The sequence below is a fragment of the Arabidopsis lyrata genome (genome assembly GCF_000004255.2).
Source record: "Arabidopsis lyrata subsp. lyrata unplaced genomic scaffold ARALYscaffold_1, whole genome shotgun sequence".
Taxonomy (NCBI): Eukaryota; Viridiplantae; Streptophyta; class Magnoliopsida; order Brassicales; family Brassicaceae; genus Arabidopsis; species Arabidopsis lyrata.
The window spans coordinates 9,928,246-9,955,766 of NW_003302555.1; the positions used below are offsets into that span (position 1 = coordinate 9,928,246).

The 27,521-nt window shown below is 34.0% G+C and overlaps 4 protein-coding genes and 1 long non-coding RNA gene across 9 annotated transcripts; 3 read left to right on the forward strand and 2 right to left on the reverse strand.

Annotated features, from left to right (window-relative positions):
* Positions 1-3,035: 3,035 nt before the first annotated feature.
* Positions 3,036-5,584, forward strand: LOC9329298 (protein NRT1/ PTR FAMILY 5.10). Its single transcript, XM_021010788.1, has 4 exons — positions 3,036-3,252; positions 3,339-3,556; positions 4,029-4,561; positions 4,661-5,584. Exons 1-4 carry the CDS (start codon positions 3,117-3,119, stop codon positions 5,457-5,459), a joined length of 1,686 nt encoding a protein of 561 aa, XP_020866447.1. The 5' UTR covers positions 3,036-3,116; the 3' UTR covers positions 5,460-5,584.
* An 81-nt stretch (positions 5,585-5,665) lies between these two features.
* On the reverse strand, positions 5,666-7,891 carry LOC9326582 (protein NRT1/ PTR FAMILY 5.16). The gene is made up of 4 exons (XM_021010789.1): positions 7,564-7,891; positions 7,253-7,470; positions 6,635-7,170; positions 5,666-6,551 (listed from the first exon to the last, which is right to left on the reverse strand). The coding sequence occupies exons 1-4, from the start codon at positions 7,685-7,687 to the stop codon at positions 5,744-5,746; spliced, it is 1,686 nt and encodes a 561-aa protein (XP_020866448.1). The 5' UTR covers positions 7,688-7,891; the 3' UTR covers positions 5,666-5,743.
* Positions 7,892-16,050: 8,159 nt separating this feature from the next.
* On the forward strand, positions 16,051-17,872 carry LOC110224565. Of its 4 annotated transcripts, none has more exons than XR_002329047.1 (4): positions 16,051-16,331; positions 16,400-16,649; positions 17,262-17,564; positions 17,648-17,872. It is a non-coding gene; the product is annotated as an uncharacterized LOC110224565 (long non-coding RNA). The 4 variants fall into 4 exon arrangements; XR_002329048.1 differs by having other exon boundaries at positions 16,052-16,331; positions 16,416-16,649; XR_002329046.1 differs by having other exon boundaries at positions 16,061-16,649.
* Positions 17,873-18,079: 207 nt separating this feature from the next.
* On the reverse strand, positions 18,080-20,392 carry LOC9329300 (protein NRT1/ PTR FAMILY 5.15). The gene is made up of 4 exons (XM_002893193.2): positions 20,051-20,392; positions 19,752-19,969; positions 19,080-19,654; positions 18,080-18,993 (listed from the first exon to the last, which is right to left on the reverse strand). The coding sequence occupies exons 1-4, from the start codon at positions 20,172-20,174 to the stop codon at positions 18,201-18,203; spliced, it is 1,710 nt and encodes a 569-aa protein (XP_002893239.1). The 5' UTR covers positions 20,175-20,392; the 3' UTR covers positions 18,080-18,200.
* A 2,381-nt stretch (positions 20,393-22,773) lies between these two features.
* Positions 22,774-26,436, forward strand: LOC9329301. Of its 2 annotated transcripts, none has more exons than XM_021010917.1 (3): positions 22,774-22,914; positions 23,110-23,178; positions 25,928-26,436. In XM_021010917.1, the coding sequence occupies exons 1-3, from the start codon at positions 22,895-22,897 to the stop codon at positions 26,208-26,210; spliced, it is 372 nt and encodes a 123-aa protein (XP_020866576.1). In that variant the 5' UTR covers positions 22,774-22,894; the 3' UTR covers positions 26,211-26,436. The 2 variants fall into 2 exon arrangements, with proteins under 2 accessions (XP_020866576.1, XP_020866574.1); XM_021010915.1 differs by having other exon boundaries at positions 22,812-22,953.
* The last annotated feature ends 1,085 nt before the right edge of the window (positions 26,437-27,521 follow it).

The window sequence follows — 27,521 nt, forward strand, 5'->3', positions numbered from 1 at the left end:
ACCGCACTTGTCCCGTACCGCAAAACGCAGTTACCATTCGGAGCCTAGTGTTATTCAAAACTAAAAGACTTGTAAAATCTTTGTATATTAAGTCATTTCAAATGAAACATCTTTGGAGTTTCATGAGTAAATTATTAGAATCAAAATCTAAGATATACTTCAGAGATTTTGAAATCCACACAAACAGATTCTTAAAACCAATATCAGAAAACAAATCTAAACCTTAAAGAATTGACTTTAACTCTACCATTAAATAACACCCCCTTAGAGAATGTGAGACATCATGTCTAAAATGTCTTAATGAAGACCCTTTGATTGAGTTTGTAATTGTCTTTGAGACACCTATAATATAATATTAGCATTTTCTTATTAATTTATGTTAAGACACCCACTCAAAACTATGTAATGGAGATGGTCTTTGAACAGGGGTTCCTCCACTGGAAGCAACCAACTGGTTATTCATGGCTAGTCTACACAACAGACCTCATCTTTACAACTCCTTATATGGGCCATTACAATAAGAAAACATTTCATATATATGTTATTAATTGAAACGAAATATTTTATATGAATTATATGTTCCATATATGTCAACCAAATACACCCACTAAAATTATGCAAATATTCAACTCATCTTCATTCTTTTGTATATGCATCACTCTCTTTTGTTTTTATTTCAGTAACTGATTAATTGTTTTGATTTTTATTATGTACCTAATATTTCTTGTTTCGCGACTGCGGCTAACGTCTAAACACCATACTAATTACTAGCTTTGCTTACCAACTCATTGTGTATAATCAAATTTCTTAAACTAGGGGAAGTAAGATTTTAAGCTAAAAGATAGTAGAATTTTTGCACTGCTTGAAAATGTATGTGAATGAATTTAAAAGTTAGGTACTATAATCTCGTGGGATCGAAGAATTATCTGTTAATTATTTTCTTTCAGGTAGCTTTGAATTTGTCAAAAGCAAAAGAAGGCCGAGCTGTTTGGTTGGTGTGTCATTTGCTGGTGGTGCCGTCTTATTATATCTTTCTTCCACTAACAAAATATTGGATTTAGCTGTGTTTATTTCTTTTGATTCTCCAATAAAAAATTGTTAGTTATATTATATACTATGTCTTCATAGTTTCTTAACAAATGATTGATGGCCAGGTACAGTTTAAGCAATGATTATCAACCATTACGTGGGATTTTTAATTTTGTATAAAAAGTCTATGTTTGGTACTTGGTAGTTTCGTCAATACATTATTTACAAATTAAAAGATTTTAAATCACAATATTAAGATTAATTAGAATCTGTAGATAAAATCTACATCAGTGAAATAAGAACATATGTTAGTCAAAAATACTAGGTAATACTCCTTCCGTTTTCGAATAGTTGTCGTTTTAACTATATAAACACAAATTAAAAAACTATTAATGTTGTTAGTTTTTCAATATAAAAATATCATTAATTATCTATCTAAACATAATTTAACCAATAATAAATCAAGTTGCATAATATAATTAAATATAAAAAATAATAAAAAATAAATTTTGCATCGAAAACTGAAAACGACAACTAATTAAAAACAAAAAAAATTTCTCTAAAACTACAACTATTCGAAAACGGAGGGAGTAGTTAAGTAGCAAATAAAAATTTATTACAAATCATATTAAAGGACAAAATATATGTGAAAATATCTTGAAATAGTAGAAAGACAAAGAACTTGAGAATAAACAAACTAAAACTGTTTATATGAAAATGAAAGGAGTACAAGCAAATTAAACTAATTAGGAATGAATAGAAAAAATATGAGGTTCTAAAAGAAAATACCATTAGAGAAGTCTCAACTTCAACTAACATGACTAAAAAAAGAAATCATATTTCCAACGGCATTCGGAAATATCGTCGAAAATTCGTTGGAACAACACTGAGTTTTGTTTTAAATCGAAATGAAGAATTGTCGAAAATTACCATTAATCGACATGTGTAAAGTTCATGTATTCCAACAAATTTTTGATGACGTTCCACTCCGACACCTTTATCCGTAAAAAAAAACCACCAAATTTTCGAAGAAGTTTCCTACTAATGTTCAAACAACTTAATTTGGTCGGAAATTTTCAAAACAATTTGACCAATTTCCGACATATGTTTCTTTCATAAAAAGTTGGAAGGAAATTGGTCGAAAATTTGTAGGTATTTTTCCGATCATGGTCGTAAAAAATTTAGATTGTTTTCTTTTAGTGATAGCAAGAAGTAAAGACAGTTTCTCCCTAATAGCAAGGTGGTATTCTTAAATTAGAGAAAGGAAAGAAAAATATCTTTTGTAGGAGAAAGATAACGCTAGAATAGAAAAACTAAATCTACAAAGACTTGCTCTAGAGTCAAACATTAGAAGAGATTTGGTAGATTTTCCATAAAAAAAAAAATTTTTTTGCATAGATTGGGGATTTATCAGCTTTAAACATCGACGTGTTGGAAGTATTTTCGTCTTTCTTTTGATTGACTTCTTGTTCTTTTGCTCAACTAGATCTTTTAGAAATGTTGAGAGATAAGAATAAAATGGATAATGCAATTCCGAACCATGTGAAACTTTAGCTAACGACTTGAGACTCGTTAGACAAGTACATGTATTCGTCGACATGTTTTTAGCCATCAAACTCGGGAATGGAGACGATGACAGGGTTTCAAAATGCTTTAATTTCACTCTTTTCATAACCGGCTGTTAGGAACTCGCTATTGATATTATCAAGCGGTCGTCGCCTATAAAAACAATTGTTTGATACCATTACAACAGAATCAGTAGAAAGAAAAAAAAAACGAATGAAACCGATAAAATGAAGACATATTGAACCAACCAGGACTTTACTCTTGGGAATCAATATGTTTGTTTTATTTTCGTCTTTATTCAATGCAATTGCAAATGATTTTGAAAACTAGAAAAATAAAGAAAAGAAGAGAGTGATAAAAATGTTCCACACTGATGCGAGTAACACCAACCATCTTTTTGTTTTGTTTTGTTTTGTTTCAAACAAAAATTGTTTTTAAGTGTCAAAATCAAAAGAAAAAAAAAATGGTTGATTGATACAAAAGACTTCTTTAAGATATTTTGGAGAAATCGATTAACCATAATGGCGATCTCCGGCGCTGTTGATGAAGCCGGAACTCCACTTCTCGCTGTAACCGTCGACGGATCCGTCGACTTCAGAAGCAAACCCGCCGTTAGATCTTCCTCCGGTGGCTGGAGATCTGCCGGATTCATCATCGGTAATTTTCCCGCCAATTTCTTACTCCAGAGTTGACTTCGCCGGCATTTTTAACGGCTGGTTTTGATTATTGTTTTCCGACGGTAGGTGTGGAGGTGGCTGAGCGATTCGCTTACTACGGGATATCGTCGAATCTGATTACGTATTTGACGGGGCCACTAGGACAATCGACGGCGGCTGCGGCGGCTAACGTGAACGCTTGGTCGGGAACGGCGTCGTTGCTTCCTCTCCTTGGTGCTTTTGTCGCTGACTCGTTTCTTGGTCGTTTTCGCACAATCCTCGCCGCCTCTGCTCTCTATATATTGGTACGAAGCTCTCTCTATTAGGAATGTGGCCTAACTTAACCCAAAAGCTAGCTCAAGAGTTAAGGATTGCCACATCCTTTATATATTACCCAAAGATCTTAATCCCAAGCAATGTGGGACATTCTAATAGGCCTCCTCGAGATGTGGGTGGGAAACGGTCCAACGGGAAACAGCCCAAGCCCAACATCTCGGAAATACAACAAGACATGCCACTTATATGGGCCACATAGGTGGGAAACCATTTGTGTGGGAATTTGCTTGTTGGGCCAACCTTGGGCTCTGATACCATATTAGGAATGTGGCCTAACTTAACCCAAAATCTAGCTCAAGAGTTAAGGATTGCCACATCCTTTATATATTACCCAAAGATCTTAATCCCAAGCAATGTGGGACATTCTAATACTCTCTTTTGTCTCTTCTATGAACTCTAGAGATGAGTATGAAGTTGTATAGTGATTTGATGGAACAACAGGGGCTTGGTTTATTGACGTTATCTGCAATGATTCCTTCAGACTGCAAAGTTTCGAATCTACTCTCGTCATGCTCTCCTAGATTTCAAGTAATCACATTCTTTAGTGCCCTGTATCTAGTGGCGCTAGCTCAAGGCGGTCACAAGCCGTGTGTTCAGGCTTTTGGAGCGGATCAGTTTGATGAAAAGGAACCTGAAGAGTGCAAAGCAAAGAGTTCTTTCTTTAATTGGTGGTATTTTGGTATGTGCTTTGGGACGTTAACAACTCTATGGGTCTTGAATTACATCCAGGATAATCTAAGTTGGGCCTTAGGCTTTGGTATTCCATGCATTGCTATGGTAGTTGCTTTGGTTGTTTTCTTGCTTGGAACCTGCACTTATCGGTTCAGCATTCGAAGAGAAGATCGAAGTCCTTTTGTGAGGATTGGAAATGTTTATGTAGCGGCTGTAAAGAACTGGAGTGTGTCAGCTTCAGCTGTAGCTGCTGCAGAGGAGAGACTTGGTCTTGTGTCTCGCAATAGCTCACAGCAATTTAGGTAAGACAGCTTTCTGTGTCCTCTGATTTTATTGTTATCGCATAGTTGTTTATGGAAAAAGGCTTATAGTAGGCATCTTGGTTCTTGTTCCAACTGCAGTTTTCTCAACAAAGCTCTGGTCGCAAAGACTGGTTCTTGTAGTATAGATGAACTCGAAGAAGCAAAATCAGTGCTTAGGTTAGCTCCGATATGGTTAACTTGCTTGGTTTATGCGGTTGTGTTTGCGCAGTCTCCAACTTTCTTCACCAAACAAGGAGCCACGATGGAGAGATCAATCACACCTGGTTACAAGATCTCTCCGGCTACCCTCCAGTCCTTCATCAGCCTCTCTATAGTCATCTTCATCCCCATCTACGACCGTGTACTCATCCCAATTGCAAGGTCGTTTACACATAAACCAGGCGGAATCACAATGCTTCAGAGAATCGGCACAGGCATATTCCTCTCTTTCCTTGCTATGGTAATAGCCGCTCTAGTGGAGATGAAAAGGCTTAAAACTGCTGCGGACTACGGACTCATCGATTCGCCAGACGCTACGGTTCCAATGAGTGTGTGGTGGTTAGTTCCTCAGTATGTTCTCTTTGGCATCACGGATGTTTTCGCAATGGTCGGTCTTCAAGAGTTCTTCTATGACCAAGTCCCGAATGAGCTGAGGAGTGTGGGATTGGCTCTGTACTTAAGCATATTCGGTATTGGCAACTTTCTCAGCAGTTTCATGATATCAATCATTGAGAGAGCGACAAGCCAATCTGGTCAAGTGAGTTGGTTCGCAAACAACCTGAACCAGGCTCATCTCGATTACTTTTACTGGTTACTCGCTTGTCTCAGCTTCATTGGCTTAGCCTCCTACTTGTATGTTGCAAAGTCTTACGTCTCTAAAAGGCTCAACACCAGTTAAACCCAAAATCTCTCGTTTAAATGTCGCAGGTACTCTCTTTCCCTCTCTTGTGTACTTCTTGAATACACTTTAATCATACCAATCAATGTATATTTTTTCATGTTTGGTATAAAGTCTTTTCATAATCGTAATACTTGTCCAGCTGTGTTCCGAGCAAACTTCCAGAGATTTCAGCTTAATAAACTAAAATTATTGAATAAAATATAGTTAAAGAGTTTCTAACCACGTTACTAATAACACCAATTTTATGATATGAAAGTAGATACACGTTGAATTTTATATCCTTAGATTTGATCTACCCGGCGATACACATACAGCCTGGAAAAGAACAAAAACGCCAAGAACCCAATGGCGGTGAAAGCGGCAAGCAACCAGTAAAAATAATCTACATGGGCTCGGTTCAGGTTAGTGTTGAACCAGCTACCACCACCATTTTTCCCGGTCGCCCAATTAATCACAGCGATTAGAAAACCACTCAAGAAGCTGGCAAGACCCATCGCGCTCAAAGAAAGTGCGAGACCAATACTCCTTAGCTCCGTGGGGACTTGGTCGTAGAAGAATTCTTGAGTACCTACTAGTGAGAATACATCGATCATTCCGAGTAGTAAATACTGAGGAACGAACCACCATATGGACATTGGGATGGTTGCGTCCGGTCTATCCACAAGCCCATGTTCCTTAGCCGTCTCGAGCCGTTTCATTTCTACCAATGCTGCAACCACCATATTTAAGCTAGAGAGCACCATTCCAGCTCCTATTCTCTGTAGCATTGTGATCCCTGAAGGCTTTTTGGTAATCAATCTAGCTAACGGAAGGAAAACACGCTCATATGTCGGAACTGAGATGAAAATCGATAATCCGATTAGCGCCTGAAAAGAAGCCGGAGGGATTTCCAAACCCGGCAAGATTTTTCTGTCCACCGTAACGCCTTGCTTTGTGAAGAAAGTAGCGTATTGAGCGTAAGGAATCGTGCTCACCACCGATGTGATCCATAATGGAATAAGTCTTACCAAAGCCATCGTGTCTTCCACGTCCCTGCTATTACAGGGCTCTAGACCTCCTTCTCCTGATAGTGATGCTTTTGCTAGGAATCTTAGTCAAAATAAAGAAAAGTTTACTCTCAAGTAAAACACTAAACCCAAAAGATTCAAAACTTTGGAACTTATGCAACTTACTCAAGCAGTCCTTTACATTTCTCTGACGAACCATCTTCCAACTGACCCGAATGTGTTAACTTCAGTTTCCGATTCTTGAACGCCACCAAGAAAACTCGACCGATTCTCGCAAAAGCGTTCTTCTTCTCCTCGTGATCTCTTCTTGGGTATCTATAAGTTTTTCTTCCAAGCAAAAAGAGAGCAAGAGCCATAACCATAAACAAACAAGGGATCCCAAACCCAAGCGCCCAATTAACATTGTCTTGAACATAAACCACAACGATAATCGACAAAGTTATTCCCGCGGATAAACTCAAGAACCACCAATTGAAAAACGATCCTCTACTTATTCTCTCCTTTGGATCTTCCACATCAAACTGGTCCGCACCAAAGGCCTGAACACATGGTTTGTGTCCGCCTTGTCCGATCGCCACCAAATACAGAGAACAAAAGAATAATAAATTCACCCAAAACAACGGTCTAGCAGAAGCATCGTTACGTTGCTCAGATAATCTCATTAGGATGAAGATAGACGATAAGGTCAATAGTCCTAGTCCCTGTAATAACAATCCCCTCAAATTTTTAGTGAAAATTCTAAAATCTAATAAAGAAATTGAAGAAAGATGAGAACGTTATTACAAGTATGTAGATGAGGGAAGCAATAACAATGGTACGGTAACGACCAAGATAAGCATCTGCAATGAAAGCTCCTAAAACAGGAAGCATCGAAGCGGTTCCTGACCATGTGTTCACGTTCACGGCGGCGGTGGCCGTTGATTGTCCGAGAGGTCCGGTAAGGTAAGTAATTAAGTTGGAACCAATCCCAAAGTAAGCGAATCTTTCTCCAACTTCCACACCTAAAAAACCACACCAAAACAATCTTTTTTTTTTTTTAATAATGTTTATGAGCTCAAAACGACAAAGTACAAATCACAGGAACTGTTATTTACCTATAATGTACCAGGCGGATCTCCATCCGCCGGTGGAAGATTTTCCGGCGGGAAGTCCACGGTGGTCAACGGAGTCGCTGACGGAATCTTCTATAAGTGCAGCTTCTTCTTCAGCTATCGCCATTTCTTGTTGGAGGAAACTTGATTTTAAGCTATATATATATATATATATATATAGATTTTAATTTAAAGCTATATTTCCTGCGTGAATAATGAACACGATAAATATATTGTGATAAAAAAAAAATTTTTATATAGTCAGGTCAGATGAAAGCGTGATTGATCATGAGGAGCTGTATTTTTACGAATCATACCGCTCCTACCATCATTTTATTTTAAATAGCGTGTTTCACGAGCTATATATATTTTAACCCTCTATAATAATTGATTTAAAAATTAAAAAATAATAATAATTGATTAATTAATCTAAACTTAAATCAATTAATATGCGGGTTCATGTCTATATATAATTATCTTATAGCTAGAAATCAAAAGTCAACTATTAGGGTTTATTAGATAACTAGGGGAGGTCCCCGCGCCTAGCGCGGAGTTGTATGTTGATTAAGACCAGAATTAATAATTAATATTTAGAATTATCAAGTTAGGGATATTTATTGAATTAATTTTGTCAAGAGTCTAATTTTTATAACGACATTAATATAGAATTATGGTAAAACGCTATAACTTTTGATATATATTATTAGTAATCAACAATTAATAGTGTTTTTGAATCACAAACAATTATTAGTGTTTATATCTTGATATATATAATAGAATTAAATATAAAAAATCTATATATTTAAACCAACAATATATTAACAACGCCCCGACCGCCACTGTCCATGGGTTCCCACGTCCAGTCTCGGTCTTTAGGCCCATCTTCTTTGTTTTGTCGTACTCTTGATTTTATGACATATTCATGCTTACTCGTTTCTTTCATATTAGCAACGCCCCGACCGCCACTGTCCGTGGGCTCCCCACGTCCAGTTTCGGTCTTTAGGCCCATCTTCTTTGTTTTGTCGTACTCTTGATTTAATGACATATTCATGCTTACTCGTTTCTTTCATATTTGTAATGCCACGACCGCCACTGTCTATGGGTTCCCACGTCCAGTTTCGTTCTTTGAGCACATCTTCTTGGTTTTGTAGTACTCTTGGTTTTATGACATATTCACGCTTCCTCGTTTCTTTCATATTTGTAACGCTCCGACCGCCACTGTCTGTGGGTTCCCCACGTCCAGTTTCGGACTTTAATTTGGGCCCATCTTCCTGGTTTTTGTTGTATTCTTGATTGATATTTTGGTAAACATCAAGATTGCTTCCTACCTTCCAAGAAACATGATAGACTAATTCACATCCAAGACCAAACATTAGCCACATAAAGCCTGAATCAAATTAAACGATCTTAGGATGCTCTTCATAATCCGTAAGTTAAAGAGACTTGCATTAATATTGCAAATTAGACTCTAGAGGTGCACAATGGTTAATCAGAGTGTATCAAAGACGACGAATAAAGCATGAATTAGAATATCAGCAGAGGAAGCACATAAATATTCAATAAACGTAATCAATCACTGAGAATAGCATGGACCCAACTTTTGAAAGATTCATAAAAAAGGAAGATTTTTCCTATGCAACAATATTCAAACAATGAGAAGATCAATGATTGATGACTAACCATACAACCGAAGCAAAGCCATAAACAGAAACGAAAGTACTAAAGAGCCACAACAGCAGTGATACGACATTTGTTTCCTCGCACTGGAAACAATGACGTGCTTCCATAAATCCAATCTAGTTTTTATGGAAAACAAACCTGCATTCATAATAAACACTACTATTAATTATTATTTTTTATGCAAGAATTAAATGGCAGTATAAAAAATTCAATGGTTAGTGCCGAAAAAAAAAGCAAGGATTAGTTATGATATCAAATCAAAATTAAATATCAAGCAAGGTATTTACATAAAATTAAAGCAGTGGAGGATCTAAGAATTTTTTATATGACAATATCTACAACTAAACAAAGAAAATTTATATATTTTTAAAACAGAATCATTATTTGTTTTTTGGTAAGATTAAAACCGAATCATTATCATATTAGTAAAATTATCATTTATTTATTATTATCCACGTTAATTTAAAAGTTTAAGAGAATATCTGCTTTTTTCTCATAAAAGGATGGGATAATAACATAACTCTTTTAGATTATAACTATATTTGACATTATCATATTAAATCTATTAAGATAAATATATTTCTTTTTGAAAAATATAAATAAAATGATAATATAATTATTATAGATTTACAATTATATTATTATCCATGTCAAAATTTTAAAACATTTTACTTTTTTCTCACATAGGAAGATAGAACAATAACGTAACAGTTTAAGATTTACAACATAAAAATAATATCAGAATTGGAACGCCAAATCATAATCAACACAATTAACACAACTCTAATGGGAAATTAGAGTTATCTTGTGATTAAAATACTAAACAAACAAAACAAACCGAAACAAAACAAAAGTCTTCCTTTCAAAATCATTAACGTGACGGATTGCTGACTGATTAAGTTGAAGTTTTAGGCATTTAAAGATCTAGAAAGATGATTAAGGTTAAACATTTTTATTTATTTTAAACAACGTTTGAATGTTGACAAAAAAAGAAGAAGAGAGTGTTGGGACCATCGGGAGAGACAACGTTGAGCAGCTGCGAAAGAAGCCAACGTTGTCTATTATGTTCCTCACAGTGTTTGATTTGACTTTTGATGACATTACACTCCTGTCCACTTGTTGTCTCGAAAGTTCATGCAATGGAAAATTATTAAACAAAACAATTTACTTTTATGTATAAATCCTAGGGAAGAACCGATCAAGCTAAGATCAATGGTTGTGGTTTTAGTACCGTATACTTCTCAAATATACCCGTTGAATAACGGAAATCCGCAAGACGGGGAGGAGACGAAGTCAACCTAGCTGGCAAAGGAGCTAACCCAGCTCCTTTGGTCTTATTTATGGTCATATGTATTTAGCAAAATATGGTATACAAACCGAACCAATCAACAACAAAATCTGGTTTTAAATTGTTGTATATTTCTCAAAAGTCAAAACCCATAATAACCAATGGAACAGAAGAAGCTAATGCAGAGCATACTTACGCTTGGAGTAAAGAGTGATGCAAGCTTCCATTGGCACACCCGAAAACGCATCAGAGCATGGAAAGAAACCTAAAAACCAATAAATTAAACAATAATTAAATCTTAGTGCATGGAAAACGAATCCTATACATACCAAAGTCCGAATCTCAGTGCCTTAGAATGACCTCGATACCAAAAACTTTAAGTTACTACTTCCATATATGTAATATTTTAGTTTGGGGAGAGAGATTGACAACGAAGAGTAATTCCTGAATTTAACAGCCAAGTTTGTTATCCCTAATCTAAAGAGAGGAATACTTAAATTGTATTAACGACAAAAATTAGCCTCCTCTGAAGATTTATCCCTGAAATAAGTCATCTTTCTGACTTTGTAGCAACTGTGTTATCAAAAGTTGAGTGTTTCTTCTGAGAAAAGACATATTTGAAAATAATAAGAACATGTACCTCAACAAAATCGGGAGGTACCTCATCTTTTTACAACAAAAAGAAACATACCAAACCATCGATGATTACCTTCTCAAAAGTTGAAACCAAACTTTTTGATTATAAAAATTGATTAGTGGTGAAAATAGTGAAACCATAAATACAAAAAAAAAAAATCAAATTTGTACATATAAACTATAAGATCACCTGTTTATTCATTGAATTAGGTCCAAATTTTCCATACACCAGTTCACATCGTCCCCTCTATACATCCACCCTACAATAAAAAGAAAAATTAAAATTAGGTAGAAGCAAAAAAAAGTTTGAAAAAAAGAACAAAAAAACAAGGGTTAGTTATGATCTAAAATTGAATATCATGAGCAAGGTATTTATATTGAATAGGAGGCGGTGCATGATTTAGAGTTTCTAAATTTTTCGACGATAAATACAAAAAAGGAAAAGAAAATTTACCATATTTTAATAAGCAAATCACTATCATAATAATAAATATTTGTAAAACTACCATTTATTCATTGTTATCCATGTTTATTTAAAATAATATTTACTTTTTTCGGTAAAAATATGGAATAATAACAACTATTTTAGATTTACTACTATATCTGATACTATCTTATAAAATATATTAAAATTTAAGGGAAAATTCCTTTCTGTTTCAAAAATAAGGCGGAACAATAATATAATTTTTGATTTACAATAGATAGACATGCATGGCATCCATATGCGTCATGTCACGCTGATCCATATTTTTTTCCAAAACTCGATCTAATTGCTATTATGTGCAAAAATCACCGCCGTTCACGTTCATGTTCACGTTAGCACTCCATACCTTAATTCACATGTAAACCTCTCTGCCTATCTCTGACTTCAGCTCTCTCATCTTCGAGTCTCCCCAAGAAAGTTTTGACACCACACCAACATTTCATTCGTCAAAATTAAATCGAGTTTGCACAAGGTTACAACCGATTAATAGGTGGTCTTCTACCTTCTATTTACGATTTTATGCTATGAATATATGTTTTTGTCAGGGTTCAAGTCAATCTCCGGATTAGAGACTTATAATCATCCGACGAACAATACGATGGCGTGATAACCGTTTCTAAATTGGTGGGTTCTCTTTCATTGATCTACATATTATTTTTTTGTTCGTTTTTTTTTCCAAATATTTAGATTGAAACGACGACGAACACGACGATCATACCAAAAATTTCATCTATTCCGGTACGTTTGATCTTTATTTTAATTAGTTTAACAATTAATAGCCGTTTACGATTAATTTCGGATATCTAAATCTTATTAATTTGAGTAAGGTTAGAATAGTATTCTTTTATGTTTATATTAATGCTCCGATTAATAATTTTCGGATATTTGACATTATCATCTTAAATATATCAATATTATAATAAATATTTTCCTTTGCCGATTTTTTTTTTTTGGTATAATTCCTTTTCCGATAAATTATGAAACAGATCTGTTTACATAAAAGGTAAAAAAGAAAAAAAAAAAAAAAAAAAAAAAAAAACCATCAACCGTCTCCATTCACACGTTTCTTCATTATGATCACGAATTCACGTTCATGGAAGCTTCATCATACATTAACACTTACAAGTTTCTTCGTCGAGTTTTTATCCAAGGTTTCTTCGTCAAATCTGTATCCAAGGTAATAAATATTTGTTCTTTTCATTGGTTAGAATTATAGGGTGCAGGATAGTATTGACGTCTTAAAGACATAACATGGGCAAGATACTATGAGAAGCTTGACTATTCTGTTATTAGATCTCTGTTATTGCTATGAATATATGCTTTATGTTAGGATTTCAAGTTTTGCCTTCGTTTAGAAGAATTATATTCACACGACGAAGAACACGATGAATTCAATTAAAGCTTCCTAACTGGTACTTCGTTGTTCCTTTTTTTTTTTTGGTTAATTATCATGTTTATTGTTTCCAAAATTATTTTTTCCTGGTTAATTCCGAAATTCAATTTAATTTTTCCAAAATTAATTAGATTTCATTAAGGGTAATTAAGTAATTACGTAAAATTAATGACTCAACAAGAGCCGAGAGTCCGACACGTCAGCAAAAACACTTCTCAAATATTATTATATATAGATCCATTCACACGTTTCTTCATTATGATCACGAATTCACGTTCATGGAAGCTTCATCATACATTAACACTTACAAGTTTCTTCGTCGAGTTTTTATCCAAGGTTTCTTCGTCAAATCTGTATCCAAGGTAATAAATATTTGTTCTTTTCATTGGTTAGAATTATAGGGTGCAGGATAGTATTGACGTCTTAAAGACATAACATGGGCAAGATACTATGAGAAGCTTGACTATTCTGTTATTAGATCTCTGTTATTGCTATGAATATATGCTTTATGTTAGGATTTCAAGTTTTGCCTTCGTTTAGAAGAATTATATTCACACGACGAAGAACACGATGAATTCAATTAAAGCTTCCTAACTGGTACTTCGTTGTTCCTTTTTTTTTTTTGGTTAATTATCATGTTTATTGTTTCCAAAATTATTTTTTCCTGGTTAATTCCGAAATTCAATTTAATTTTTCTAAAATTAATTAGATTTCATTAAGGGTAATTAAGTAATTACGTAAAATTAATGACTCAACAAGAGCCGAGAGTCCGACACGTCAGCAAAAACACTTCTCAAATATTATTATATATAGATAAATTTAAATGAAATCAAGATAGATCACAAGCTAATTTGGATTTTATAATAAGCTATAGATATTTTACTAATTTTAATCCGTAATAATCCCGTTTAAAATCAAGTGTTAATTCAGATAATGTTTTTTTTTTTGCTAGAATGATTTTAATTTTTTGATAAAATTAGTTGTCATTATATACCATAAGTCCTGTATAATGAAGAAAGTATTATGAGTCGAGAAAGTAAATAGTATCAAATTTAAAATTCGTATATATAAATAATGTTGGAAGAAACTTTTACAGTTTATTCAGTTAAAAGTTAACTTCACATTACATGTATAAACACTTTTATGAATAAACTCAAGGGTAACAAAAAATTGAAAATTTTATTTTGACATTATTGTTTGTGAATAATCTAGCTTTTGGTTTTTCTTTTTCTGAAATCCCAGTTGCTTTCTCTTATAAAATGAATCTAGGTAGGCCGTTAAGTGGATTCATGATCCAATTATTTCTTCTCATTGTTAAAGCTGTCACGTGGGTTCTTTCTACTCTTTTAAGGTAAACAATTTTCCACTTGCACGACAACAACTTAGAGCATCTTCAACAGTAGTGTTTTGAAGAATGTCTCAAGATTAAAAAAATAAAAAATAATAAAAAAGTAGGAGAGAGGGTAGACAATTCTAGTTTGAAAAATTTTGAGAAACTGTGTCTCCACTTGTCCTTATATTATTGGCCAAATTCTCTTTTTATGATTTATAATTTAAATAAATAATTTATTTTTTATAAAATAATTAAAATAATATTTTTGAGACACCCATATAGTGTATGATGGATGGAAATGCTTTTACAAACTTACAATATCATCTCAATATATAATGAGACCTATTGGCAAAAAAAAAAAAAAACCCACTTAGTAATTAAAAAAAAATAAAAAATTTGGGCCTCTTTTCTCTAAAATTTTTTATGAAATATAGATCCTTGACATTTGTCTACCTTGCCTAGGAGTAGAGACGGACCTTACAAGTTACAACTTACATTGTTTAGTGTTTACGTCCAGACCCCAAAACTCGATGCGGGACAAAAAATCTTCGTTGCCTTTATACTTTGTTTGCTTAAACTTCTTTTAAAAGGTGTTTGATAGAACAGTGAAAACGACAAAAGATAGTATTTGTCAGTGGCAGAATTAATCTCTTCTAATAACATTATTAGCTATGTGCGTCTGTATCCAAGGACAAAGTTGATCGTGAATTTTTCTCGTCCTTAACTTTCTTTAAAGTAGTAGTAGTTATTTTCCTATCATTTTTTAGATGAAGATTAAAAAAAAAATGTCTTTATTTTCCTATCATTTTTATGTAGCAGGTGATTGCTTAACGTGTACAACTCCTAGGCCTTTCTTTAGTTTCTCAACCACTTTGGCCCATTTCGTGTAACACATGGATTTAATTGAAGTTTCAAAACAAAAAGGCACAAGTTATTTTTTCACAAAAAAAAAAAGAAAAAAAAAGGAGGCACAGGTTATTTAACATGTACAGTCACTTATTTTTTATCTACTAATTTAAACTTAGTCATCGCTTTCAAATACGTATATTATCGGTACATGGCGTATACATGATATACTATATGCCCTTCTTCCTTCCGTCAAGATCCAAAAGTTGGCCCAAGCTTTCTCCAAGTGGAGTAGTACGTAATGATTGAGTTTCAGATTTTTTTTTTTGTCATTTTTATGGTCCTCCAATTTCGAAATCCTCAATTTCTTTCGGCCCATTCAGCAATTCTTTCAAGAAGGATAAGACTTGTTTGCAATTTACGAATTGGACAAACACGCACTTAAAGATGGTTACAGTGATTTTTTTATGTCAACATACAGGGCCGGCGCAGAGGACAAGTTACTGAAGCCACCGATTTGGGCCTCAAAACTTGAGGGCCTTTTTATCTAAAAATTTGTTAAGTTTTCTTATAAACAATAATTTTTGTAGGGCCTTTTAAAAATATTGTGGGCGTTTAGAGACAACTACAATATTCTTTTTAATGGTAAAAATCTAATTTAAAATATTTTCTTTTTATGGGGTTTAATTTTGCTATCCAAATTTACCGGGCCGGCACTGTCAACATAAACATGTTGTCAACATAAACACGCACTTAAAGATGGTTACAGTGATTTGATATTTGTTAGGGCATCTCCAACGGTGTGCAAATTGGGGTCTCTTGATCGTTTCTCTGATTAAAAGTAAAAAAAAAAAAATCAGAATGATTTATTTTCGAGAGAGCTGTCTCTCTTGAGAGAAATTTTGATTGGCAAGAGAGACGATGACGTGTCACTCTGTAATTGGTTTGTATTTTTGGCCAAAGAAAAAAAAAACGCGTGAAAAATCTCCAGCTTTCCTTTTCTTTCCCCATCTCTCTCTCTTAAGACAAAACAGATGGCTATGGAGAGAAATCAATTTCGAGATCGATGGAGGATCGAATGAGAGTCTTCGATCAAGAAATCTTGTAATTGGTAAGAATCTACTACTTTTCTGCAGATTATCATGATTTAATTTTGGGAATTTGTTGTTGGTCGATTAGGGATTTTGAATTTTAGATTTTAGAGTAAAGATGAAGGTAGAAGTGCATGTATCAGTAGCTTATGGACTCTACTCGGAAGGAAAATAAATTCCTAAATGGATGACATTCATTTCATCCGTTAAGGTAATGGATTGCTGCTTCTCTGAATCTTAAGACTTGTTATTGTTTCATGAACAAAATAAGGTAAAGAAGAAGAACGGCTGAGTTAAGAAACAATCATGAGTCTTATATATATGCTACCAAAGTGAAGGTGTGTGCTTTATATATATCACTATTAATTTTTGTGAACTTGGTTTAGATAAAGAGCCATTGATGATTGAAAAAGACTGTCCACATTGTTTGATTCACCACTAATATGAATTCTTTAATTAGTCTGAGGCTCGTTGCTTTTTGTTTTTCCCGTCTTTGATTAATATCTCTCTTTAAGGCTTGTGGTAATATCTCGAGACTTTGATGTATGCTTCTATATACTCCCTCTGTTTCACAAAGAGTGTCATTTTAGAGTTTTGCACACAGATTAAAAAAAACATTAAAATTTTTGTTTTTTCAAAACAAAAACATCATTAACTATGTACCTAAACATAATCTGCCCAATAGTAAAACAATATGCAGAATACTAATAGTCATAAAACATAAAAAATCATTAAATTTTGCATTGAAAACCTAAAACGACACTCTTTGTGAAACAAAAATAAAACCTTAAAACGACACTCTTTATGAAACGGAGGGAGTATGATTTAGATAGAGGTCTTCAGGCTTACTTAATTTTGAGTTATTTGCAGAGCTGAACAAGAAGGGATTGATATTCTCTTAAATTTAAAATCAAAACATCAAATTTACAAATTTTGGTTTGATTTTGTAGCGTGTGAAGAAAAACAGAACCGAGATGGGATGAAGATTTTCAGTTCCCAGTAGATGAGCCTCCCATAAACGATAAGCTTCACGTTGAAGTCATTAGTTCTTCTTCAAGATAACTTCATCCTAAAGTAGAAACAAAAACAGATCTCCTTTGAAATCCCTTTTAAAGATTGCATCAAAACCATGTCTTTGAGAAATCAAGAACCAACATTTTATCTGATATGATCAGCTTGATCTAAAGCAATTATCGATTTCATGAGACGTGGCAATCTTCCTACTGAGACCTTTGTTCTTGGATCCAATCAATGTAAAACTTTGTTTACTTTTTTTTTTTTCTGTTTTTGCTTGGAGAGTATTTGTGGTTTGATAATAGGACTTGGAAATCTGCAGATGGTTATGATTTCTTCCTGCAGATATGATGGATCAATTGGTTCAGCTTGTCAAGCTATGGCTGCAGTTGATCAGTTTGCATTGCAGTTTGTTCAGAAAATCATCTAGCTTCATCATTTGCGAAGCTAGAACCATATATATTTTTACATGTTTGATTTTTTTTTTTTTTTAAGAACCTACTTGAGAGAGATCACCATTGGAGTATGAAATTTTTTTAAAAAAAAACACAAGCTCTCATTTAAAAATTTGACAAAACTTATATTAAAAAATTGGTGAGAGCTCATGGGAGAACTCTCACCATTGGAGATGGTCTTAATATCTTCAAACCAGTGGACCCATCGGTGTTATGAAACTAAGAATAAATGCTATCCTATCCAAACACAAGCAATGATAGATATGTTTTTTTTTTGTAGGCACATCTACCTGATCATATTTAACTTGCCGATTCTATATCTTATTAATAAAACAAATCAAACTAGAAACACGTTAACTTACTAGTTAGAACCACAAATATGATATGAAAGTCAACAAAACTTGTCTTCTGAATTTAGACTTAGTCTAGCCGACGATACACATACATCTTGGAGATAAACAAGAACGCAAAGAAAGCAATGGCTGTGAAAGCGGCGAGCAACCAATAAAAGTAATCGACATGGGCTCGGTTCAGGTTAGTGTTGAACCAGCCGTCCTTTCCTGTGGCCCGATCAATCACAGTGATGAGAAAACCACTCAAGAAGCTCGAAAGACCCATGGCGCTCAAAGAAAGCGAGAGACCAATGCTCCTTAGCTCCGTTGGGACTTGGTCGTAGAAGAATTCTTGTGTTCCCACCAAAGAGAACACATCGATCATCCCGAGTAGCAAATACTGAGGGACGAACCACCATATGGACATTGGAACGGTCGCGTCCGGCTTGTCCACGAGCCCGTGTTCCCTAGCAATATTTAGCCGTTTCGTTTCTACCAATGCCGCGAGCATCATATTGAAGACTGAAAGCACCATTCCAGCTCCTATTCTCTGGAGCATTGTGATCCCAAAAGGCTTTTTGGTAATCATTCTGGCTATCGGGAGAAATACACGCTCATAGATCGGCACTGAGATGAGAATCGATACACCAATGAATGACAATAAAGAAGCCGCTGGGATTTCTACCCCCGGTAAGATTCTTCTATCCACCGTGACACCTTGCTTCGTAAAGAAAGTAATGTATTGAGCGTACGGAATCGTGCTCACAACCGATGTGATCCATATCGGAATAAGCCTTACCAAAGCTTTCGCGTCTTCCACGTCCCTACCACTACATGGCTCTGCATCTTCTTCTCTTGAGATCATCGCTTTTGCTAGAAAACTCGTCACACAATGTAAATAAATTTACACTCAAAATTAAGCCAAAATACTAAACCAAAACTCAAAAGATTCAAAATTCGAACTTACTTGAGCCGACCTTCACGTTTCTCGGACTGACCATCCTCCAATAGAACTTGATCCAAACCCAAACCAGAATGTTCTAACCTCAGTTTCCGATTCTTGAACGCAACAACAAAAACTCTACCGATTCTCGCAAAAGTGTTAATAGTAAAAGTGTTACTACTATTAACATCCTCGAGACCCCCCTTAGGGTATCTATATATCTTCCTCCCGAGCAAGAAGATAGCAAGAGCCATAACCATAAACAAACATGGAATCCCAAACCCAAACGCCCAATTAACATTTTCTTGAACATACGCGACCACAATAATCGATAAGCTTATTCCCGCAGATAAACTCAAGAACCACCAATTGAAAAACGACCCTCTCGCTATTACCTCCTTTGGATCATAAGCATCAAACTGGTCCGCACCAAACACTTGAACACACGGTTTGTGTCCACCTTGTCCAATCGCCACCAAATACAGCGAACAGAAGAAAAGTGTATTCACCCAAATAGATGGTTTAGCAGAACCGTTGTTACGTTGCTCAGATAATCTCATTATGATTAAAGAAGCTGATAATGTCAATAATCCTAGCCCCTGTAAATAATAATAATCCTCGAAATTCAGATAAAACCCCGGTTTAAATCGTACCAAAGTCAAACCGGTTTAATTATATTAAGACGAAGATACTAACCAGTATGTAGATGAGGGAAGCTACGATAATTGTACGGTAACGACCAAGATAAGCGTCAGCTACGAAAGCTCCTAAAATAGGCAGCATAGAGGCAGTCCCCGACCACGTGTTCACGTTCACGGCAGCAGTCGCCGTCGATTGTCCGAGCGGTCCGGTTAGGTAAGTAATCAAATTGCAGGCAATCCCAAAGTAAGCAAACCTCTCTGCAACTTCCACACCTAAAAAAAATCATTAAAGACTCTGATTTAGAAGTGTTTTTAGGATTTAGAAAAAAAAATGATTGGACTGATGTCTTTTACCTATAATGAACCAGGCGGATCTCCATCCACCGGTGGAAGATTTCCCGGCGGGCAATCCACGGTGGTCGACGGAATCACTGACATAATCTTCAAGAAGTGTAACTTCTTCCTCTGGTATCTTCATTTCTCACCAATAGAGGTTGAGAATCTCTGTGAAAACTTTTTAAAGGATAAATGAGAGGTTGAAGCTAACTCTCGTCGTCTTGCGTAATTAGTGAACACGATTAAATGAATTTATGATATTTTTGGTTAAGTAAACTTTTTCTAGTCTTTCTTTTATGTGTATATTTTTTGGAATGTGAGATGTGTATGCTACTACGTATACGCCGTCAAAAATAAGTATGCGAACTATTTGTCAATAATTTTTTTTATAATTACGCAATAATACGCATACTTCCTTTGGACAAGTGATACACGAGCTAGATATTTGTCATGTTTTGTTCTGTATCAGCAAATTCTTTTTGTCATTTTATTCAATCAAAAGTCAAACATCAAGGGTTATTGGATCACGACTTATTCTTAAATCAAGCTATATATATATATATATATATATATATATAGCTTGATTAATGGTATGTCAAAATGGTTAAGCTATATATATATATATATATAGCTTGATTAATGGTATGTCAAAATGGTTAAGCTATATATATATAAACATCAGGGGTTATTGGATCACGACCCAGAATCCTTGTAGCATTCAATCTATTAGCTTAACCATTTTGACATACCATTTTATTTGTAAATTCACTTCTTTTTTAATCACAAGACCACCATATAATTGATCTTATTGAAAAGTTATAAAATTCTTTAACAATAAAAAAAGTATCACAACATTTATGAACATTTAACATTTGTATGAATGCTGAGACTAAGTCGGTAACATCTTAAAAATATATACATGTATTTGATTGTAATTTGGAATATTTAATATGTACGTAGTTGTGTTTTTAATTTCATTTCTGAAATTCCCACTTGCCGTCTCTTTCGACCATTTGTCGCCGTGTTCCGTATTCATGATCGAATTATTCTTATCTTCTGAGGAGCTGTCACTTCATTTCTTCCTTTTACTTGCAAGCTGCAAGGTAATGAATGTATTTGTTCACATACAGCCCAGAATAATATTGTCCACAATCAGACCAAAATAGATTATTTGACGAATTGGTTGTTTCTTTTTCTTTAGCTGTGGACCTGTGGTCCTAAATTTCGTTTTTGCTAAGTTGTCTTATAGGGTTTTTGTGATAGATCAGTCAAATAGTCAAAACAATATTACCCATGGCAGAATTAATCTTCTGTATTTCAATTTTGAATAGTCAATATAGATTGATTCTTATTCTGTTTTCAAGTTGAAACCTGATCAGCTTTGGAAAAGAGAAAAAAAAAAACTTATCAGCTATGTTATTGCGCCAACCAGAGGAGATGGATTTTGACTGTTACTTTGTCTTTTCATAAAACCAAAAAAAAAAATCTGACTATCCAAAAATCAGTTGTTACCAGAAAAACTGTTGCGACGATTTTTTTTTTTTAAATAGTTGTGCCGATTTCTAATATTCGAAATTCGCATGCATAAATTATGTTAGCAACAAAAATTCTGCATACTGCTGTGCTGATTGAACCGTATTTTGTGATTATAGATTTGTTTCTCCAAGACATTTTTTATGATGTCAATTTTTGTTTTTGGAATAAGTTTTGACGTAGAAAATGAAGATGAAAATCTTTATATTATTTGCATGCACTAAAGTCTAAAGGAAAAGGAAATTTTGCTGATGAACGTGTTATACGAGTTACGTTTAGAACTTCACGTTCTCTGCTTTTTTACTTCTCTCGGGTCTAAACATTATGACTTTTATGGGCCCAATTTATTTAGAAATCAAAAGGGGCCGAAATATGGGCCTATTTGTCTGAACCCTTTATCAATTATCATACAATGCTTTTATCAATGATGGCGAATCCTTAGGAGTTAGGATGGTAAGTCGCGCCTAGACTATTAACCGTGTGACACATGCGGAAGATCAATAAATGGCCTCATCATAACCTAACAGTAACAACATTAAAAGAATCTGAGAGGTAATATTTTGAAGCTCACGAAAACATACAAACAAGCATTAAATGTTCTTCAGAACTCAGAAGGCACTATACTAGTGTTTCTAATAATTTAATTGTCTAAGTTTTAGTGGAAATTTATTTACTTCCCAAAAAAGATCTCTAACTATCTTAAAGAACAACCATGCAGATAAATATACCAATAGTTTTGTACAAACAATTAATTAATATACTAGTTAATGTGTGTGTGTGTGGGGGGGGGGGGGGGGTTCCATATGTAACTCTTCTCATCACTAAATCCATGAAATTTCTATTGCGAGTACGAAATTTTATCAATTTTAGGTGTCATAGAGTAAATTTCATAAATTTTAAAAATATTAAATAAAGCTAATAATCATATCAATGTATTACAACACGCATCACAAAAAAAATAAAAATCAACGTGTCAAACATGAAAAAAGCGTTACAAGAAATATTTTTTTGTCCAATTACTAAATAAACAAACAAATAAACTGTATCATTCATTTTATTTCACCATATATGCATATCTTCTTATTTCACAAAATTTAAATGTAAATTAATTTTATATTAATGGTTTTCAACACGCGTCACAAAACAGAAAAAAAAAAATACAAAACTAAAGATTACATACCTAAAAAAAGCGTTACGAAAAAAAAAATCGTCTAATTGTTAAATAAATAAAAGATTATCCACCATTCATTTCATTTACCACATATCTATATCTCCTCTATAAAAACTTAGATCCGTTTCTTAGAGTGTCACCGGCGATAAAAGATAGCAATGGCACCAAAACGATGGTTGTATGTATCGTTATTAGTAGTTCAACATGATATGTTGGCGTGAGACTCTGTCAATTGCAAAAAAAAAAAACCTTACTGTCTAACTCTTCAATTATTATTTTTTTTTTGAATTGTTTTGCTTTGTTGTTGAAAGTACGTAACCCGTAAATTTCAGATATCTAAAACGTTCTTATATTATTTCATTGTTGACGACAGTAAAACGAACAAATCTACCAAATCGGTCAGAATAGCTTGCAGATGTTTAAGGAGTCCCTTGGTGAGACGGTACGTTTCAATCTAACTATTAGTCTATTACATATTCCACAGATTTTCAATTGTTTGCCCTATCCATTCACTGTTTATTCTCTCTTGCACGATTAGTTGTTATTGATTTTTTTTTTTTTTTTTTTTGAATACGGTTCACTAGAAAACTTTGAGGACAGTAGTTGTTAATTAGGGGTTTAAGGTAGGGCAAAATATCTGTTTCTTCCTGTTTTATACATATCTAGCTTTTACATAATTACATACAAACACACCTATTATGTGTGAACTGTGAAGTGAATCAGTATATATATAACTAATATTATATCAATCGAGTAAATTGGCTAAGGTGTTAGTCAAAATTTACAATGAGTAACAAAACAAAAGCTAAGAATTATGTAACTAAATATTATTTGCCTATTACTGTTCCCATATATGCTCTACCATACTAGAAAAATTTTACCCTTTTTTTTTACATTAGACCAATTAGAAGAGGATATGATGTGGTGTATTTACATACATGCACACCTGTTACATATGTCAGTTGTTGGGGGCTGGATTGCACCCCTTATTTTAGCTCGGCCCAAATCAAGAATAACTTAATAAACATCAAGCCCAAAAAAGCCCATAAAAGTTGGTCCCTGTTTCTCTCACCAGTTTAGTTTTCCTATAAATAGAGAGGCATCTCATTGAAGAAAGAAAAAGGAAAAAAGGAGAAGAAATCCATACTAAAAACGTCTTCAAGCTCTTCAGCTCGTCTTCAAGCTCTTCAGCTCGTCTGCAAGCTCTTCAGCTCGTCTTCAAGCTCTTCAGCTCGTCATCAAGCTCTTCAGCTCGTCATCAAACTCTTCAGCTCGTCATCAAACTCTTCAGCTCGTCATCATGCTCTTCAGCTCGTCATCAAACTCTTCAGCTCGTCATCAAGCTCTTAAGCTCGTCATCAAGCTCTTCAGCTCGTCTGCAAGCTATTCAGCTCGTCTTCAAGCTCCTCAGCTCGTCATCAAGCTCTTCAGCTCGTCTTCAAGCTCTTCAGCTCGCCTAACGATCCAGATCGTCAATCTCATCTCCCGGCTCGTCTAGCTTCTCAGCTGACTGCTCAGCTCATCCAGCTTCTCAGTTAAACAGCCTGGCTCGTCTAGCTTCTCAGCTGACTGCTCAGCTCATCCAGCTTCTCAGTTAAACAGCTCAGCTCGTCCAGCTTCTCTGCCGACTGCTCAGCTCGTCCAGCTTCTCTGCCGACTGCTCAGCTCGTCCAACTTCTCAGTTAAATAGCTCAGCTCGTCCAGCTTCTCAGCTGACTGCTCAGCTCATCCAGCTTCTCAGTTAAACAGCTCAGCTCGTCCAGCTTCTCTGCTGACTGCTCAGCTCGTCCAACTTCTCAGTTAAATAGCTCAGCTCGTCCAGCTTCTCTGCTGACTACTCAGCTCATCCAGCTTCTCAGTTAACAGCTCGGCTCGTCCAAATCGTCCCCAAGCTATCCAGCATGTCAACAGATCACCTAGCTGCAAATATGGCCTAGCTCCCACTTGTTTTAATATGAACTACGAATGGCTTGATCCCTTTCTAAGGGTACGTAGGCAGTCTTTCACAAGACGCAGCTATAAAACAAATAAATTCTATGTTTATCGCGAGAACGGCCTAGCTCCCGACCTTCAACGCAATGAGAATGTTTTTCCTTTATCAAAGAACTTACAAATATACTTTGTTGAAATTCGTGCATCAACATCAGTCAAATTTTAAATTAGCAATCACAATAGCCTAACAATAGCTAGAAAAGTTAAAAAAAAGTAGTAATGTATGACAGAATATCTTATGACTAATAATGGCAGAAAATATTTAATACTACAATGTAACTAAATGTACAAAAAAAACAAAATTACAGATACTCTTATAAATAATTATGTAAGAATAAATAATTACATAACTTTTCTTACATATTTCCTTTTATATATTTTTAAGTCTCACACAGTTTTTTTACAAATTTTCTTTGTCCACGCATAGGCTTTTGTGATTACCAATTATAATTTTTACTGACAGGTATGATAAATTAATTTATTGTCGCCAGTATAATAAAAGATTTTTGTAAATAACTTCATGTCTACAACATTACAAATATACAACTCATCATATCCTCTTGTAATTGGTCTAGTGTAAGAAAAAAAAGTTCAAACTTTTTAATATGGTAAAACATATATAGGGACATTAATAGGCAAATATTACCTTCCATTTTTACAGGTGCACTAGACTAACCAACAAAAGATACCTAATAAAATGAAAAGAAATTAATAAAAATCTTCTTATTGAGAAAGCTTTTATAGCTATATTTTCCCTTAAACTTTATATGCATTTCTCTGTTACAGCCTTTCTATAATTTACTTTTTATATTTAAAAATACCTTTCTATAATTTTCGTTTTATATTTAAAAAATACCTTTCTAAAAAATGTTGAAACGTCTTTTGTGGACCTAGCCAAAATCAAAGTTAGAAACTCTCTATATAACATTTTACCCCTCTAGTCCCTGAAACCACACAAATCCTCTTCTCTTCTTTTTTTTTTTTTTCACCATGGGCAGAAGAAAAGTTACACACCAATTGATTTCTGACAACGCCACTCGCCGAGTTACATTCAGAAAACGCAAAGATGGTTTATTCAAAAAGATCAAAGAACTGACCATTCTATGTGGTTTACCAGCTTGTGCCATCATTTACAGCGAATACAAAGATGGCCCTGAGCTCTGGCCAAACGTTAACGAGGTTCGTTCTCTTCTTAACAGGTTAAGCGAGCTTCCAGTGGAGAAACAGACCAAATACATGATGGACCAGAAGGATCTCATGAACAAGATGATCCAAGACGCAAAGAAGAAGTTGGAGAAGGAGAAGATGCATACTCGTGCAATGAAACTTGGGTTAATGGCTGCGTCTAATGATCTAATCACCGATACTGATTGTTCGGAGGAACTGGCCAAAGCGGCCGATGTGGTTGATAAGAAGCACAAAGCCATCATAGAGAGAATCAAGGCTGTAAAAGCAGGAGCACCAATCCTTAAGAGAGAGTAGGATGTTTTCAAATAATATTTTATCTTGTTTATTTCATGGTTTTTAATTGTTTTCAGATTAAGATGGTTTGCTTTGGATTGATGATGTTAAAAATTATGTTCTATGATTTGCTTGTGCACTCTTCATCAGAAGGATTAGGATCGAATGATATGAATCTCTTTGGCCTTTGTGTGGTGTAATATGATATGTTCGGTTTATGACCAGATTTGTTTTATATTTTGGAAGATTTTCTCCCTTATATGTTTGCTATTTTAATTTCATTTCTTTTTTTTCTCAGTCAGCCTAATGTCTTCTATTTTATAGAGAATCTTTTGGCTTATTTTCTACCAAATAAAACATTATCTTGCTTATATGCTTTGACAATTGATCGACAATCGATGATCACTTGTAACAAATTCGCTAAATAAGATATCCTTTATATATTAATACAGTAAAATTATCAATAATCGCTTGTTTATTATTCATTATCTTCATTCAACATAATGTATCTCGCTTATTATCGATGAATAAAAAAAAAAACTATCTCGCTTATGTATTTCATAAATTGATCGACAATCGATTGAATGTATATATCTACTTCAGAAATTAATAGAAAATAGATTCTAGGCTTGTAGCAATTTGATAAATAATACTATATTTATAATTAAAGCAATCATAAATTTGTCTAAAAGCCTAATCTTTGCCGAATGATATAGTTTGATTTCAACATCATCGGATGCAAAAAAACATAAAATTCTTTTTACCGTTATTCTGTCTTAATAATATTTTGTCTTTCAATTTTTTAAAAAATATATGTAATTGTTTTCCAAGAATTTATGTCTATACTATATTAATTTTTTTTTTTTTGGACAAAGTCTATACTATATTAATTAAATTTCATTTTAATTTGAAACAGTCCTGTTGACCAGAAGAGGACAAATTTTGTTATGTAAATAATTTATTTTTTCAATTATGTCATTATTGTTTTTGTCATAAATTAGTTACCTTTCTATTTAAAATTATTTATTCATAGTTTATAACTTGTAGAAAGGCAACATTTGTATTATTTTAAGTCTTTTAACAAAATAAGAGAGAAAAATATCTACGTGTTTATCTTTGCTATTAAAATTATCTAAACATAACTTTTGTTCCAACAATATATATAGACATCAATAACTAAAAACGTTTTTACTTAAATTTCATGAAATCCTCTTCTTTAATTCATATGGTTATAAGGAAATGAATTTATAACAAAATATATTCAATATTGAACATTATTACAATAACAATTACTAGATTGTTATCCACGGTACACCGCGGGTTAATTATTTA